Here is an 18,229-nt window from a genome sequence, read left to right as displayed (position 1 = left end):
CCCCCCCCCCCCCCGCCCCACCCCCTTTTTTTTTCTTTAATGTGCCATATTTTATGATCCTAATCTTAATGTATAGAGAGAGACATACAATCTCTAAGAAAAATGTCTAACAGTGTTGCTGTTGCTCCTCACATTCAGGTTATTCCTGCATTTGAAGAAGCCCTTACTGGCATGGCTGTGGGTGGCATCAGAAGGTTCTATATCTCCACTAATGTTGTAAACATTGCCTTTTGTTTTCTTTGTTTTAATGATTATTGCATGCATAAACAAATCTGTAGAAATACGGAAATTTTTTTTTTGGTACAAAAATTTTGCGAATGCCCACTTTGGGTCTTGATAGTAAAGCCATGGATAATCCCCCCTATCCCAAATGACTAAGAATGAGTAATATTCAGCCTAAAAATGAGAGAGAGATAGAAAAATCCACCTTGTGATTCTTATTGCAGCTTACATATCAAGGCATCTCAAAAAGCAAGCACGTTGTGGACAAGTAGCTTGAGAATAGGAGTTTTTGAAATGAGTTAATGAATCAAAGTGGGAGTGAGTTTTTGTTAAGAAGTACCTCTAAGCTTCTATTCTGTGTTTCTTGTGGCTATCCTTGTCACTACCTAGCTTTTGCACTTAAGATGGATGATCCCCAATTAAGTTCTCTATGCTAACATGGTAGGATTCTAATTGTTACCCTAGGGGCTTTCCTCAGGAAGTATGCTATTGCTATTTTATTCTCTAGTATGCAGATATTTTATACTTCGGCAAATTCTTCATGATTTCTTCCTTACAATAAATGCAGGATCATAGTCCCCCCTGAGTTGGGATACCCCGATAATGACTTCAACAAGAAAGGTCCCAGACCATTGACATTCTCGGTAATCCAGCGCTTCTCATCTGGCTGCGGCCTTCACTTGTACAACCTTTTCCTCTGAAAATCCCTTGATGTTGGTATGTTTTGCAGGGCCAGAGAGCTTTAGCTTTTGTGTTGAGGAACCAAGGTCTGATTGATAAAACTCTCTTGTTTGACATTGAGCTTTTAAAAATTATACCAAGCTGAAGCCCAACTACTTCACTTTGTGATGCTGTAAATAGTTGCTTCTCTCGGGCACGGTTTATTGTCTACTTGAAAGAGCAGAGGATTGATGATATAAAGATTTCATTTTCCCATTTCATTGTTAGAAATTCTAAGATGTCTCACTCTCTGAAAAAACCATTGTGTTGTGCTCACAAGAATAGATGTACAACTGCCTTATACTTTCCATTGAGTAAGAGTGAATGCTTGCAGATTTATTCTTGACTTGGTATTTGTTAATCTGCTTACAAACTAGGAAATTTTAGCATGTTTCATTTTGCCCTTTGCAAGGTTGAGGAATTTGCCCTGTTGCTATCAAAAGAAAACTCAAAGGCAATGCTAAACCATTCAAAGAAAACTCAATCACCAAAAAAAAAAAAAAACTAACTTAATAAAGTTACTCACAAAAAGATATGAAAACCATACATTTGTTAACACCACATTCAAGAGTTTAAGACATTCAGATCTAGAAAAAAGCAGCGGAAAACTATCAAGAAACCAAGTAGAGAGAGGAACTATCAAAGATAATCGAACAAATTGCAGGATCTTGCAGTCTTGTTCAGCACTCACTCGATAGAAAGCTTGCGACGCTTGTACCTTACCATGACTTTCCCTTTGACGCCAACCACCATGGCATTCCAGTCGATTTCCGGGAAGGGTGAGATCAGTTCAAATTCAAAATTCCTGAGCAAGTGGCTCCATATCGCTTTTATCTGTAAATACGCAAACGGTTCACCTAAACATCCATGCCTGCCTCCACCAAATGATATGTACGAGAATGGTCCAGCCGCCTTGTCTTCGTCTCTCTCGGGGGAGAACCTGTCAGGGTCATAAGTATTTGGTTCTCGGTAGATGTGAGGGAGGCGGTTAGCAAAAGCGGGCGATGTCGCCACAATGTGACCCTTGGGAATGTCGTAGTTTATTCCCTCCTTGGTTGTTACGCTGAAATCGCTGTGTGAACTTCGTAGAAGCATTATCAATGGCGGGTGGAGTCTCAGAGCTTCCTTTATGCATCTGTACAGGACTTCCATCTCGGACAAGATATCGTGATCGACCTTATTCCCGTGCTTCCTCATCAGATTTTTCTGCTCATCCACCACAGACGACATGTATTTATCGTTGCAAAGGAGGTATGCCCCGGTCCAAGTTGACGTGATAGAACTAGTGTGCTGGCCCGCAAATAAAGCGGCAATGAGTAAGCCGGTAACTTCGGATTCCGTGGTTTGGCGCCCGTCTTTGTACTTGGAGTCTATGAAGCATTGCAACATATCGTTTTCTGCCTTGCCTGTTCTCTTACGAGAAGAAATAATATTTGTGAAAATCTCGGCTAGCTTCTTGCGGGCCCGGTCACGTCGTCGGTGTGCTGGAATAGGTAGGTATGGGAAGAGCACACTAATGGGCTGCATACCATTGTCTAGGTCATGAAATAGAGCAGACACGTCATCAAATAGCTGGTTGCGAACTTCTTCGCCCAACAGACATCTGCTAGCCGTCAATATGATCAAGTGCTCCAGTTCATATTTTAAATCCACTTCGCCAGTCTCTCCCCATTTCGAGAAGTACTCCTGCACAAGAACGGACAAACATAGTCAATGATTGAACCTCGGGAAATTAGATTTAACATACCTCATAAAGTAATCTACTTCATCAAGCCTCACAAACAATATTGTTCTGTATCAAATTTTATTCACGGAGAACAATGCAAAATTTCGCAATTAGAGCAACAATCTGACATGAAAATTTATGTAATCATTTCTTCTGATTCCTATGCAGCAAAGGCAACTCAAAGAGGAATCTGGATATCATTCTCCTAATAGCATTAGCACCGAAGCAAAATCTATACAAAACATGAGACATAGTTTATAGGAAAGAAACCAAAGACAAAAAAAAACACACGACATCTGTAATACCCACGAGATAAATCAATTAGCAGATGTATTAGATAATTGGTAATACGCCAAAGCAATGCAACAACAAGTAGTCTCTTGCTCCCACCCATAGCTACACACAACAGCCCCGTGAACCCACTAGAGCAAGGGTCATTGGCTTGAAGTGTGAAGATACACAAAAATACAATGTATGGTAGGGCAATTTGTTATTTGTATCAACAATGCAGAGGGTATAGACGTATAGTTATCAAGTACATCACAATGGAGAAACCTCAGCCAAATTGGTCAGATTGCTAACTTAGTAATCATTACAAGTTTAACTCCCGCCTTCTTGGTTTGAGCACATCAGCTATGGACAAGTTTACCACATCACAATGGAGAAACCTCAACCAAATTGGTCAGACTGTTAACTTGGTAATCATTACAAGTTTAACTCCCGCCTTCTTGGTTTGAGCCCATCAGCTAGGGACAAGTTTACCTCCTTATGGTACTTTGATTTGATGGCTAGGGTCAAAAGGCCGGATTTACCAGGTGCACACACTCGGTTATTACTATTACTAGGCTGCAAATTTCTCTGTCACTATATCATAATGACTAGCAAGAAAAATAGGCACAATAAAAGTCAATCAACACAGATACAGTCATAAATGTAAGACTTAAACTCAACCATACCACAATTGCACACTTTAGAAGCAATATGTAGTACACATTATAAATCACAGTAATTGCACCAACTAGAAAGAGAGAGAGAGAGAGAGAGTATATACCTCAGCTTCCATAACCATCTGATCTACATAGCCCTTGAGCTTGTTGACTCTAAGAGCCTCAGTAAAGAACCTAAACTGTTCTTGTCTGACAGAGTAGTCAACATCAAACACCACGCCCGGCCCGAACGTGGGCACATTGAACTGGTACACCTCCTGCTGACTGAGATCGGATTCGGGGGCCTTGAAGAAATGGGCCGAAACCTCCGGCCCGATTAAGAAAGTAATGTTCTTGTTCACCAGATTCAGGGTAAAAACGCTGCCCATCTTGGCATACTCTTCCCGGAGCATCACAATCGGGCCTTTCAAGAACCGGACCAGCCCGCCCAACACCGGCCACGCTTTCACCGTCGGCGGCAGCCGCTTCTTGGATCTGGGCAAGATTAGGGCGGCGATCAGCTTCGCCGCCACTAAAGTGGCAATGAGCAGAAGACCGACATTCATAACCTTATTGTCCGCTAAATCCATCGTTACCTTCGCGAGATTTAGGAAGGAAAAAGAGTGTTAAACAAATGGGATTTCGGGTGTAAACCCTCAACAAAACATCGGAGATTCCAAAGCACAATGCATTAACTCAAAATTAAGGAAAAACATAGAATTAGAACACTAACCCGAGGAGATGAGGAGAAGATTCCCAGTATGATTGTTCTTATAAATGCGATTCAGACCACATATATTGCTGCCACTCCCTCACTAAGGCAGCTCACCATATACAGCCTGTTACTCTGAAAATAATATACGATTTTTCCTTCCCCTAAAATTACGGTGGGCCTTCATGCTCTACTGATTTGTCAATTCGCGGTTAGCTGATAGCGAATTATGTTTAGCGATCAATATCATCTCGGCTGGAACTTGAACCCAGTCCTTTTTATATAAGATGTAATCAAATATCACTAGATTATAATGTCTTGATACATACAAAAAGTCTAATCATAACTCTAATGATACTCCTTAGTTTACAATTATACAAATCTAATTTATTTTGTCCTTAATTTTAAATATTATATTATTATAACTTTGCCCCAAATATGAGAAATATCCAACTCTTTGTGATATCTCAAGTCTCAACAAACTCCATTATTCTGTACATAATGACATTTAGGCAATTTAGATTGAATGTAATACTCCGTACAATTTCAATAATAGAGAGGATATACATCAAAATAAAATATTAATTATACAACTATGAATTTTATGACATTAAGAAAAATAGAAATAAGGGTCAAATAGGCCACCGAACTACACACGAATTTGCAATTAGGCCATCGAATTCAAAAATAATGCAATTAGGTCCCTGAACTACACAAATCCATGCAAATTAATCCAAAGTGACTTGTTGACTTGATTTTCGGGTTATCAACTTTAAAAATAATATTTTAAAATAATTTTAAACAAATAAATTAATTAAAAAAACAACAACAAACAGGAACAAGTAAATTGGGTCCTCTTTTTTTTTTTAATTTTAAATTTTAAATTTAATTTTAATTAAGTATTTTATTTAAAATTATTTTAAAATATTATTTTTAAAATTAGTAACCGGAAGATCAAGTCAAACAAGTCACTTTAGGTTAATTTGCATGGATTTGTGTAGTTCAGTGACCCAATTGTATTGTTTTTGAGTTCAATGACCTAATTGCAATTTCGTGTGTAGTTCAGTAGCCTATTTGATCCTTATTCCAGAAAAATATACTATTAGTTTTAAAAAATATTTCAATATAACTACAAAGTATAATTTAAAATTTAATACTAATATTGAACATTTATTTCTATATAAAAATCATATTCCACCAATTCCATCACTTCTTTCCAGATGGTATGCTTTTATTGCAAGAGATCCATTTCTTTTACAAGTGTGTTTTTAATAATTCTTTAAAAAAAAATTATGACATGATATGTACAAGAATATATCACGGATCGAGTAGATCGGGTTTCAAAAAGATGTTTGGTAAGGAATCGTAGGAAACAATGGGCCTAACCTGCGGTTTAACATGGAATAGTGGATTGACTTTAAAATTCAGAGATTAGTCTGTTTAGGAATGTCGTTTAGTGAATGTTACGAGCAATGTTTGAAGTTAAATATGGGGTTTTGACAGGTGGGTGAGGCCAACATGGAATTATTCACTTAGGCAATACAATTATTTGGTCCATGCAATTATTCACCATAACCTTTGTTCCTATTTCTTACATCCTTTATTCTTAAATTTGTTGTGTTCATCTCAAATTATGTCAAGATTCAATATTCTATCATTAGACATGCAATTTATATCGTGGACCAGGGTCCATTCATAATAGCATTGTGGACCCTAGATCAAAACGATGTCGTTTTGATATATAAGTTTTAACATATTATGTACTTTTTCGTTTTTCATATTTCAACATAAATTTTAATTTATTATTATAGGTATAGAATCAATTCTCTTAAGGTACTGAATTTTATAACACGAGACACAAAAATTCGCAACATAAGAAGACACATGCACATGCTATATATTTACTTATTCTCAAATATGATTTATGATGTAGATAATTTATGTCCCATATGCATATAATCTACTATACTAATAAGAGCCAAAGAGAGTTAGGCCTAAAACGGGTAGAAAAAATGGCGGTCAAATTATTTAATCAAATGGATGGTTCAGATGAATTATTTAATCAAATAGATGGTTAAGATAATTCAGATTAATATTATTAATAGAGATTACCTAATTTAACCTTACTTTTATGATTATCCGTTAAGTTTTCCGTTAAATATTCTCTTCTCCGTTAATATTCCGTTAACTTTTAACTTACCCATTAATTTCTATAAGAAAGGTCTTAGGTTCGAATCTCATCTCAATCAAATTTGACATAATTAAGTTTCTCACTCTATTTTACACTTATTAAATTAAATAAATTAGTAGCTACAATAAAAAAATGATACATATGTATTTCTTTAATTTAGAATTATGTGTCTACAATACATTTATTTGAAAAAATTATTCATTATCAGAAAATTAAATTAAATAAGATAAATAATTTCATTAGTTATATTGTCTTTATTTTTTCTCTCATGCAAATATTCTTTACATTCAAATTTATCAATTGATATTCATTACATTGTCCATTATCTTATTTTTACAATATCTTGTAATTAAATATCAAAGTTATAGTACAAAATAATGTTATATATTTATTTACCAAGTATTTTATTAATACTATGAAAAAAACTCTTAAAATAATTTGAAGCTAATTATATTAACTACTTGGGGATTGGNTTTATTTAAAATTATTTTAAAATATTATTTTTAAAATTAGTAACCGGAAGATCAAGTCAAACAAGTCACTTTAGGTTAATTTGCATGGATTTGTGTAGTTCAGTGACCCAATTGTATTGTTTTTGAGTTCAATGACCTAATTGCAATTTCGTGTGTAGTTCAGTAGCCTATTTGATCCTTATTCCAGAAAAATATACTATTAGTTTTAAAAAATATTTCAATATAACTACAAAGTATAATTTAAAATTTAATACTAATATTGAACATTTATTTCTATATAAAAATCATATTCCACCAATTCCATCACTTCTTTCCAGATGGTATGCTTTTATTGCAAGAGATCCATTTCTTTTACAAGTGTGTTTTTAATAATTCTTTAAAAAAAAATTATGACATGATATGTACAAGAATATATCACGGATCGAGTAGATCGGGTTTCAAAAAGATGTTTGGTAAGGAATCGTAGGAAACAATGGGCCTAACCTGCGGTTTAACATGGAATAGTGGATTGACTTTAAAATTCAGAGATTAGTCTGTTTAGGAATGTCGTTTAGTGAATGTTACGAGCAATGTTTGAAGTTAAATATGGGGTTTTGACAGGTGGGTGAGGCCAACATGGAATTATTCACTTAGGCAATACAATTATTTGGTCCATGCAATTATTCACCATAACCTTTGTTCCTATTTCTTACATCCTTTATTCTTAAATTTGTTGTGTTCATCTCAAATTATGTCAAGATTCAATATTCTATCATTAGACATGCAATTTATATCGTGGACCAGGGTCCATTCATAATAGCATTGTGGACCCTAGATCAAAACGATGTCGTTTTGATATATAAGTTTTAACATATTATGTACTTTTTCGTTTTTCATATTTCAACATAAATTTTAATTTATTATTATAGGTATAGAATCAATTCTCTTAAGGTACTGAATTTTATAACACGAGACACAAAAATTCGCAACATAAGAAGACACATGCACATGCTATATATTTACTTATTCTCAAATATGATTTATGATGTAGATAATTTATGTCCCATATGCATATAATCTACTATACTAATAAGAGCCAAAGAGAGTTAGGCCTAAAACGGGTAGAAAAAATGGCGGTCAAATTATTTAATCAAATGGATGGTTCAGATGAATTATTTAATCAAATAGATGGTTAAGATAATTCAGATTAATATTATTAATAGAGATTACCTAATTTAACCTTACTTTTATGATTATCCGTTAAGTTTTCCGTTAAATATTCTCTTCTCCGTTAATATTCCGTTAACTTTTAACTTACCCATTAATTTCTATAAGAAAGGTCTTAGGTTCGAATCTCATCTCAATCAAATTTGACATAATTAAGTTTCTCACTCTATTTTACACTTATTAAATTAAATAAATTAGTAGCTACAATAAAAAAATGATACATATGTATTTCTTTAATTTAGAATTATGTGTCTACAATACATTTATTTGAAAAAATTATTCATTATCAGAAAATTAAATTAAATAAGATAAATAATTTCATTAGTTATATTGTCTTTATTTTTCTCTCATGCAAATATTCTTTACATTCAAATTTATCAATTGATATTCATTACATTGTCCATTATCTTATTTTTACAATATCTTGTAATTAAATATCAAAGTTATAGTACAAAATAATGTTATATATTTATTTACCAAGTATTTTATTAATACTATGAAAAAAACTCTTAAAATAATTTGAAGCTAATTATATTAACTACTTGGGGATTGGTTGACAAGGAGAGTACTCAAATAATAACCCAACAAATTGAAGCGAAATCACTCTATTTTACTCTTATTGAATTAAATAAATTAGTAGTTACACCAAAAAACGATACATATGTATTTCTTTAATACCATGAAAAAAATAAAAAAGAATAGTTTGAAACCAATCATATTAACTACTTGCGGGATTTGTTGACAATGAAAGTACTCAAATAACCCATAACCCAGCAAATTGAAGCGAGAAACTACCTTTTAATATCTTTGGAATACATAATATTTCGAATTTTTAAATTTTTATTAATTTATTTAATCTTTTTTTCTTAAATTAGAGATTTCTTTATCCACAATAACTCATTCAACAATAATGGTTGAACCAAATGAACCCCAAGTAACTCATTCAACAATAATGGTTGAACCAAATGAACCCCAAGCAGAACACCTAAATGAAAGTCCATAGCTCCTATATCATCAAGCAGAACACCTAAATGAAAGTCCATAGCTCCTATATCATAATCTCATTGACCTAAATGAAAGTCCATAGCTCCTATATCATAATCTCATTGTATGACGTTGTCATCTATGCTATCAACAATAACCGAATTGCAAATAACGCACTACCAACAAAAAGGAAGAGAACAAATAGTAAAGATGAAGACAATGACAATGTTACTCAAAAGAGAATTAAGAACACTTAGAAAAATTCAAATTAAAAGTAGTATTTATTTAGACTATCATTTTTAGACCAAATATTTAGACTATCGATTTTATGCAAACATTTATTTTAGTAATAATTATAATGGATTTTCTATATTATCTTGGATTCATATACTTTGAGTTAGATATTTAAATAAAAAAATTCGACATTCAATTACCCATGTATAAACTTCTCCTATATAATCTTGCATTGATATACTTTCAAATATTTATTTAAATATAAACATTGGGTATTAACTCATTCGCGCAATGCGCGTATAAAACTAGTTTCATAATACAAGACATAAATTTATAAAATAAGACACACAATATGTTGTGTGTTACACAACTATTAATCTACTTCAAGTACAGAATCCATACGCTTAAGATACAGAGATGCATTACATGAGCCACAAAAACACATAACACAAGACACATATGCATGTTTTATATTTATTTTAGTTCAAGTACATAATTAATATACTCAAGGTACAAAATTGCATAACATAAGACACAAAAATGCATAACACAACACACATAAACGCATGTTATATTTACTTTATTGCAGGTATAAAATCCATACGTTTAAAGTACACAATTACACAACATGAGACACAGAAATGTATTACACAATACATACACATGCTTTACAAATATATATAAGAAAAAAACCTTGTAATGTGAACTAAACAACAAACGATCGCCGTCAAAATTAAAATTCAAAACGACATACCCCCGGTCTACGGTATAACGATTGCGTTAGACATGTAACCAACTTTGATGTTGAATGTAATAAGGTATGAACAAAAAGAGCCCAGTCTTATGACCCACAAGTTGTCTAGCAGGCTAGACTTCGGCCTGCTATGATCCAATCAAAGATTAGTATGGGTTTGTCATCACTTTAAAATAAATGGACGGTAAAGGATGTAGCCCTAAGTATACTAATTTCTAGACTAAAGTAATATTCCCCCCATCTATATTTATTATTTATTAATAATAAAATCAATTATGTCTCCATTCTTATAAAATTTAAATTCAATTTTTTTTTTAATATTTAATAATATTTTAAATGTAATTTATAAACATATCAAATTTCTCTTTAATACTGTTGGATTCTGGATCTAAAGTGCCTAGGATTATTAGTGTTAGTACCGAGCTTTATTACACTCGAGCTTCCACGATCTTGTCCGTTGTGGCTCTATCGATCCCTGGACGACATTTGTTGGAATAGTTGATTTTTATCTTGTTCCTTTGTGGGCCAGGCCATTGAGAGGCCTTGGGTCTTAGCGGTGAACAATTAAAAGATTAAATAATATCTGGGCAATTCAACCATTTAGATATCATAATTCATAACTCCAATCAACAAATACTAAACTAAACATTACAAAAATATATATATATATATATATATATATATATATATATATATAACAAACTTTGCTCAAATCTCTAATCATGCGGTGGGGTTATGGGGGTGAGCTGCAGCCTGCAGGTAAGTTGCTATTGACAAAATAGCAAGTAATAAGCAACTACTTCCTTCCCCAAATGAATGCAATGCATTTAATGTCACCCTCTCACTAACATTTTCGACCGTCATTATGGACCTGTCGTATATATATACACATCACATACATACATACATATGGACGACACATATACGTATACGTATATTATACTCAATACAATGTACTAGTATTTATCTGCTAACACGGTAGGTAACATTAAATGCATCTCGACCGGTTTGATTATGAGGGTACCCATATTTAGTAGCCTAGCTTTCTCCCCTAACCGTCCTGAAAGCTGACCATTGGGCATCTAGAATTTAAAGATTCTTCCCCAATCTCTGTTGAGTGTCTCCAAGTCGTTTCAGTATCCAATATCTCCCAATTATTAAGGTGCGTTTAATTTGCAATTATTTCAGCTTTTCCTCTCTGATTTTTCTTAGTTCATGTTGTTTCTGTGTTTGGTGTTTCATAAACCCAGTCGATGAATCTTGTCTGAACTATGAATCATCATCAGTATATACGCGTGTACTGTTAATTCATGCGGTATCCTTGTCTTTTTAGCCGACAATTTAGGAATCCTAGTGGGATTCTAAGAAGTTTTGAGGTTTCTGAAGTAGCCAGTGGAACTGTATAGTTACTATTTAAAGGTGTGCGTTGAGTTGACTATAAAGGAGTAAACCAGTTTAGATTGTTATCCGGTCAAATCAAGAAGATAATAGGCAGTTCTTGTTGAGAGGGAAACTTGTAATTTGTGGTTACCCGTCAATAATTTGACCAACACGAGCACATGACTGGGTTAATTTATAGTATTTTGTTGGGGTGACAAGAAAAATCCATAGTCTGGGGTGCATATCGAGTAAATCCATCTTGTGACTCTGACCGACAAACAAAGGAAGTAAACCAGTCAATTTTGTTCTTTGTATGGAGAGTTAATGAGGAGGGTGTAAGGAAATCTTGGAGCTTTTATTTCTATGATTAGTTTTTAGTGGTTGGAGAAATAACTTCCCAACCAAATTTATGAGCTCTGCTAATTTAATATGAATGGCGGTCTATGTTTGACAGAATCCCAGAGTTTTATTTTGTTTATTCTTGTTTTTTGGGTGGTATTATCAGATGAAATGCTGATATGTATAAGTATGGGATAGTTTTCTGCAATTTTAGTTGCTAAGATGGATAGTGATACTTATTCAGGCATGAGCGGCAAGGAAATCAGGTCCCCGGAGGTGCCTCAGGGGACCCCAACGCCTAGCCGCATGGGCACGCCGGCGAATAGGAAGAAGCTGGGTATGTACTTCATTGAATCAGATGACCGGAGGACCGCCCTTGGCGGTGGTTACACTGGCGGAGCTACACCGGTCAACATCCGTGGAAAGCCCATTTCGGATTTGTCCAAGACCGGCGGTTGGATTGCTGCATTCTTCATTTTTGGTACCCAGGCCACTTTTTGATTAGGATGAAGTCTGTACATTTATATTTTATACGGAGTATATTATATGCTGAGGGGAATTTGTTTTAGGGAACGAAATGGCGGAGAGAATGGCATACTTCGGGCTGTCTGTGAACATGGTGGCGTTCATGTTCTACGTTATGCACAGGCCGTTCACCAGCTCTGCTAATGCAGTCAACAATTTCTTGGGCATATCACAGGCTTCCTCTGTGCTTGGTGGTTTCTTGGCTGATGCATATCTGGGCAGATACTGGACCATTGCCATTTTCACAACAATCTATCTTGTGGTAACCAATCTCATTAAATTGCACCCAATGCAACCTTAATTATACTTGTTTCTGCAAAGTGTAATCTCATTGTCAATCTAATCTCATTCACAAAACGCGAAACCTCTCGCCCCATGGCTCCACATCTTAGCCAGTCTCATAGAATTGTAGAGGCCAGATAAATTATGGTGACTCACTATTCAATTAGGTAGGAGGACCCATGCTTAGTGCCTATAAAAAATCACTTTTGGGTAAAATTCTCACATTACAACTGTTGGGGCTGGACTATGCGTCATGGTGACTTTGCAGTTCATTAGGTAGAAGGACTAGTATAACGTCTTATGCCCACAAAAAGTCAACTCGACAAAAAGGTGAAACTCTTGTATTATTGATGCTAGGGCTTGATCTACATCCTTGCCCAATATAATATACTGAAATGGGATTTTTTGTCTTGTTTTGGTTTTATGGAGGAATTAGGCGGGAGGACTAGTATTTGGTGCCTGTTAACTCGAGAAAAGGGTGAAACTCTTGCATTGTCGATGTCAGGGCTTACCTAAATTATTCTTACCCAGTATAATATACTGAAATGAGATTTTTTGTCTGATTTTATAGAAAGATTAGATGAGAGGATTAGTATTTGACGTCTGTCAACCCGAGAAAAGGATGAAACTCTTGCATTGTCAGTGTCAGGGCTTGATGCATATTATCTTTGCCCAGTATTGTATACTTAAATTGTTTTTTTTTGTGTGGTTTTGGTTTTATGGAGGGATTAACAGGAATAACCCTATGCGCAACGCTAAAAGTTCTAGTCCCAAACCAAGACGACTGCGATCAGCTTGCACTTCTCCTGGGCAGTTGCGAGCCCGCAAAGCCATGGCAGATGACATATCTCTACACAGCCCTTTACGTGACAGGCTTCGGAGCCGCAGGGATACGGCCCTGCGTTTCCTCCTTCGGGGCCGACCAGTTCGACGAGAGGGACCGAAACTACAAACAACATCTCGACAGGTTCTTCAACTTCTTCTACCTCTCGGTCACCGTCGGCGCCATTATCGCCTTCACCGCCATCGTCTACATTCAAATCCAGCACGGCTGGGGCTCCGCGTTCGGCTCCTTGGCCGCCGCCATGGGGCTGTCCAACGTTGTTTTCTTCGTGGGTACGCCGTTGTATCGCCACAGGTTGCCCGGCGGCAGCCCGCTCACGCGCGTCGCTCAGGTCCTCGTCGCCGCGTTTCGGAAGAGGAATGTTCCGTGGGATAAGAGTGAGTTTGTGGGACTTTATGAACTTCCCGGGAAACGCTCCGCCGTCAAAGGTAGCAGCAAGATTCCTCACACCGATGATTTCAGGTAAGGAATTGAATCACACAAATTTTCCACTAAACTATTAATCTTGTCATATTTTGTGCACAAATATGATTTCTTGTCACATTTAGTGCATAATTAAGTGCACTTTCTTTCTACCTTTAATAACAAAATATTAGGTGCAACCAATTCTTGAAAGTTTTTCATGAAAAGTCCTCCTTTAAATTTAAACACACTTTCATTATTAAAAATTCTCTAATAATATTGATGAAAATGTGAAGTTGCTTCCAATTTTTGGGTATAGAATAATGAGAGATAGAGAAGGGTTAAGTTTTATAATTTCTACTTTTTCTTGAATTTTAAGGTTATTTTTCTCTTAATGTGCGCATTTAAACATAAAAGGACGATTTTGCCCTTGAAAAAAAACTCAGGTGCCCGTCTGTGGGGCCCGCAAACTCGTGTGGGGTGGATTATGGTTGGATGAATCCTAACTTGCGGTCTTAACAGGCCGACCCACAAAAATCTACTAGAAATTAGGCATGTAGTGGGCGGTCCGACCCGTTTTAATAGTATTGTGTTTGATTTACAGAAACCAAATGTGACAAAAAAAAGTTTATTTGTGCACCAAATATGTCCAGATTAATAATTGGGATCAAATGTACTATGTAAAAATAATACAGACTAAATGTCAGTCTCTTATGTTTTTTTTTTTATACTAGTGTGAGAATCTGAAATTGGTCAAGTTGTGTAGATTTTTGGACAAAGCAGCATTGCAGCTGAAGGAAGACGGAATCAGTCCAAGTCCATGGCGGCTCTGCACCGTAACCCAAGTGGAAGAAGTGAAAATCCTGATAAAGCTGATCCCAGTTCCGGCGTGCACCATAATGCTAACGCTAATCCTAACGGAGTTTCTAACCCTCTCCGTCCAGCAAGCCTACACTCTCAACACACACATTGGCCGCCTCAAACTTCCGGTGACCTGCATGCCCGTCTTCCCTGGCCTCAGCATCTTCCTCCTCCTCTCTCTCTACTACTCCGTCTTCGTCCCCTTCTCCCGCCGCATCACCGGCCACCCCCACGGCGCCTCCCAGCTCCAGAGGGTCGGCATCGGTTTAGCCGTTTCCATTGCGTCGGTGGCGTGGGCCGGCGTCTTCGAAAGGTACTGTCAACCATACAAGATTGCCAACTCAGTGATTAGTTGGATATATATGGCTGGTTCCAGCAGTGCGGACATAATTTCTAGTGCGGTCATGCGATTATGCACCATTAGTTATGCATTAATGCATTATAAAGTGTTCTGAAATGTGACGTTAGGTGTAGTGCATTTGTGCATTTCATTATGGTGCATTTTTAAATAATGTGCGATGCATTTATGCGCATTTTATTATGGTGCATTTTCAAATAATGTGTGGTGCGTTCATGCATACCTAATGGTGTAATCCGCATGGTCATGGTCACACTAGAAACTATGTCCGCATTTGAACCAATATATATATATATATATATCTAGGGAAATTGACAGTCATAGGGTTTAGGTTGTCAATTAGCTCAATCTAAGAAAATCAATAGGGTGCTCCCAACAAGAGTCGAACTGTAACCTTATGGTTACCAAGTCAATAACAATTCGACTAACTTGACTAGAGTTACACAAAGGATTAGTGAAATTCAGCTAGATATTTTTGTTCTAGTTGCTTCTTTACTACATCTCAACTAAAAGTCCAAACTAATTGTTATATTACACATTTATGTTTTTATATTATATGCTGAACACGCACATTCAATGTGTTAGCCCTTACTTTTGACGGACTCTAAGCAACTCAGGATCATAGTCTCTTTTCATTGAATTATGCTATAACCTTTAATGGTGTACCAAATTAAAATATGTGCTACAATTTAACATAAAAGTCTATATTACATGCTATAATAAAGCAGAGCACATAGTAATAAAGTTGATTCTTCTTCTTCTTCCTTAAGCTCTGAAATCTTCATGATTTTGACAGGTACCGGAGAAACTACGCGATTAAACACGGGTACGAAGCCAGTTTCTTGACGGCAATGCCGGATCTGAGCGCGTACTGGCTGCTGATTCAGTACTGTCTGATAGGGATCGCAGAGGTGTTCTGCATAGTGGGATTGCTGGAGTTTCTATACGAGGAAGCGCCGGACGCGATGAGAAGCATAGGCTCCGCTTACGCCGCCGTGGCCGGCGGTCTGGGCTGCTTTGCGGCCACAATTCTCAACAGCATCGTCAAAGCCGTAACCGGCGGGAAGGAAGAGGAAGGGCGACAATCATGGCTGTCCCAGAATGTAAACACCGGACGATTCGACTACTTGTACTGGCTGTTAACGTTGTTGAGTGTGGTTAATTTCTGCGGCTTTTTGTACGCTGCTCGCCGGTATCAGTACCGGAAGAAGCCCGGAGCTGAGACGGGCTTGCCGGCGGCGAAAACTGAGCTGCCAACTGTAGGAGAGTGAAGCGGAGCTGATGGGTTGAATTCTTTTTGGATTTGTTTGCTTATAAGTTATACCTTTCGATTTAATTTACACCAAATTAAATTAAAAGCATTTTGGATTGGATTCCACAGAAATGGACCTCACATGTAACATGTTGGTGTTCTGCATTAATGTGAACCAGCTACCATTCCTACTCATTATCATACATGTTTATTGGACTAGACTCTCGCCACATGTCTTGATTTATTAGAGGAATATAAAAAGAAAGTAATAAAAATTGTGGTGCACATGTTATTTGAATGAATCAAAGACAGGATAGAAGGGAGTAGAAAATAGAGTAAAATGTTGGAGTACGGGTACTATTACTCTTATTGTATTAGCATTATCACTTAATAATATAGTGTTGAGAAAAACAGAATCAGAACAGAAAAAACCTAACTAAAATAAAAAAGAGTTTATGTGATTCCGTTGAGACTTGAGAGTGGATGTTAGTTTATGAGAATGAATGAGATCTTTTTATTAATCTAATGATACATTTATAAAATTACTCTGGTACTGTAATGGACACCTCTGGCCCATTCAGCGAAACCGGTTTGAGCTTGAACCACGGAGACATATATTGTCGCTTAGTTATGCTTCACTTTATTGTAATCTGCCTCACTCATTACACTCTAGCACTTTTTATCTTTTAGTAATAAGTGAGACATACACAACATATAATATAATATATGCATTATATTGAGGCATATGGGGTTCTAGAAGGTAGATTTTGTGACCAATGAACCACCAAAATCTTATAAACAATTGCATGCCCTAGCCTGTCGATAATTATGAACAATATAAAGACTTTCAAACTAGTATGTGGGATGTTTTGGTTAATTAATCACATATGTTCGCTGGTCCAAATAAAGCTTACCTATCATGCCACTTTGACCGACATTTGAAAGATTTCCTAGTCCAAATTAAAAGATGTGTTTCCTTTCACTTATACACAAGTTTGAAAAATTCTTGGGTCAATTTTAAATCCTTGTGTTATGTTCAGTGCCAAAACACAGTAGCCTTCTCTATTTAGCTTGACTTAGCTTGAAATTAAATGACCTGAGACTTTTCTTTTTGGATTTCCACAAAAAATTCTAGTTGTGAATGGGTATGGACACAGTAATCGTGACAGTTGCAATATGAGAATCACATCTAATATGATTGATTTATTGTGAATACTAGACACTGGTTATCTCACTTAATGGGCCGCTGAATCAGTGATTTATCACCTCTATAAATCTTGTCAGGTTAAGATGTGAGGTACAAGGCGAGAGATTTCACCTTTTGTGAACAATTTTCTTCTCCACTCACTCTCCTAACTCTTCTCCACTCACAATCACTCACCTAATTTATGACACCAAATTTATTCGAATATTGACTCATGAACATCTTGAGTGTAACTAAATCTGTCAAATACAATTACTATTTTGGATTGTCTTCTCTCCTCGTTATCATCAGGTCCATAGTATTCTTATTTATTTCAAATCTAACGTCCTTATTATTGAACTAAACCTTAAAATTTGCACTCCAATATATAGATGCTCTCGTCAAGCTAAGGCATCAAACATTATCTATCAGCCCTCAAATTTGGGATGTTTTTACACGTGTCTGCTAATTTCCTTCTTGTAAATTCATGACTTTATTAAATATGCAGCTTATAGCAAGAATGAATGAACAGTAGATGAACACGTTGTACAACAGTGATATATGGATTATTAGCTAGTCTCATCTTCTCATAGAATGCAGCCTAGCTATGCTACTTAATTATTAATTAGTTTGATAAAGAAATTAACATCCTTTT

The 18,229-nt window shown here is 35.9% G+C and overlaps 3 protein-coding genes across 4 annotated transcripts in view; 2 read left to right on the top strand and 1 right to left on the bottom strand.

Annotated features, from left to right (window-relative positions):
- LOC116002002 (peptidyl-prolyl cis-trans isomerase FKBP19, chloroplastic) overlaps nt 1-1,285 on the top strand; it is a 4,376-nt gene extending 3,091 nt beyond the window's left edge. Inside the window, exons 8-10 of the mRNA XM_031242006.1 lie at nt 139-194; nt 791-866; nt 953-1,285. Coding sequence (XP_031097866.1) covers nt 139-194; nt 791-866; nt 953-1,048 — 228 coding nt within the window. The 3' untranslated portion in view covers nt 1,049-1,285. The remainder of the gene's footprint in view (nt 1-138; nt 195-790; nt 867-952) is intronic.
- A 146-nt stretch (nt 1,286-1,431) lies between these two features.
- LOC116002000 (sterol 14-demethylase) lies at nt 1,432-4,485 on the bottom strand. Of its 2 annotated transcripts, XM_031242003.1 has the most exons (3): nt 4,328-4,485; nt 3,720-4,190; nt 1,432-2,628 (listed from the first exon to the last, which is right to left on the bottom strand). In XM_031242003.1, exons 2-3 carry the CDS (start codon nt 4,182-4,184, stop codon nt 1,630-1,632), a joined length of 1,464 nt encoding a protein of 487 aa, XP_031097863.1. In that variant the 5' UTR covers nt 4,185-4,190; nt 4,328-4,485; the 3' UTR covers nt 1,432-1,629. The 2 variants fall into 2 exon arrangements, with proteins under 2 accessions (XP_031097863.1, XP_031097864.1); XM_031242004.1 differs by lacking the exon at nt 4,328-4,485 and having other exon boundaries at nt 3,720-4,321.
- Nucleotides 4,486-11,168: 6,683 nt separating this feature from the next.
- Nucleotides 11,169-16,610, top strand: LOC116002494 (protein NRT1/ PTR FAMILY 6.1). The gene is made up of 6 exons (XM_031242640.1): nt 11,169-11,310; nt 12,112-12,348; nt 12,437-12,654; nt 13,400-13,980; nt 14,687-15,094; nt 15,936-16,610. The coding sequence occupies exons 2-6, from the start codon at nt 12,114-12,116 to the stop codon at nt 16,408-16,410; spliced, it is 1,917 nt and encodes a 638-aa protein (XP_031098500.1). The 5' UTR covers nt 11,169-11,310; nt 12,112-12,113; the 3' UTR covers nt 16,411-16,610.
- Nucleotides 16,611-18,229: the final 1,619 nt, after the last annotated feature.

Source organism: Ipomoea triloba, chromosome 13 (assembly GCF_003576645.1).
Source record: "Ipomoea triloba cultivar NCNSP0323 chromosome 13, ASM357664v1".
In the NCBI taxonomy this organism is placed as follows: domain Eukaryota; kingdom Viridiplantae; phylum Streptophyta; class Magnoliopsida; order Solanales; family Convolvulaceae; genus Ipomoea; species Ipomoea triloba.
This window is presented reverse-complemented; position numbering and strand designations above follow the sequence as displayed.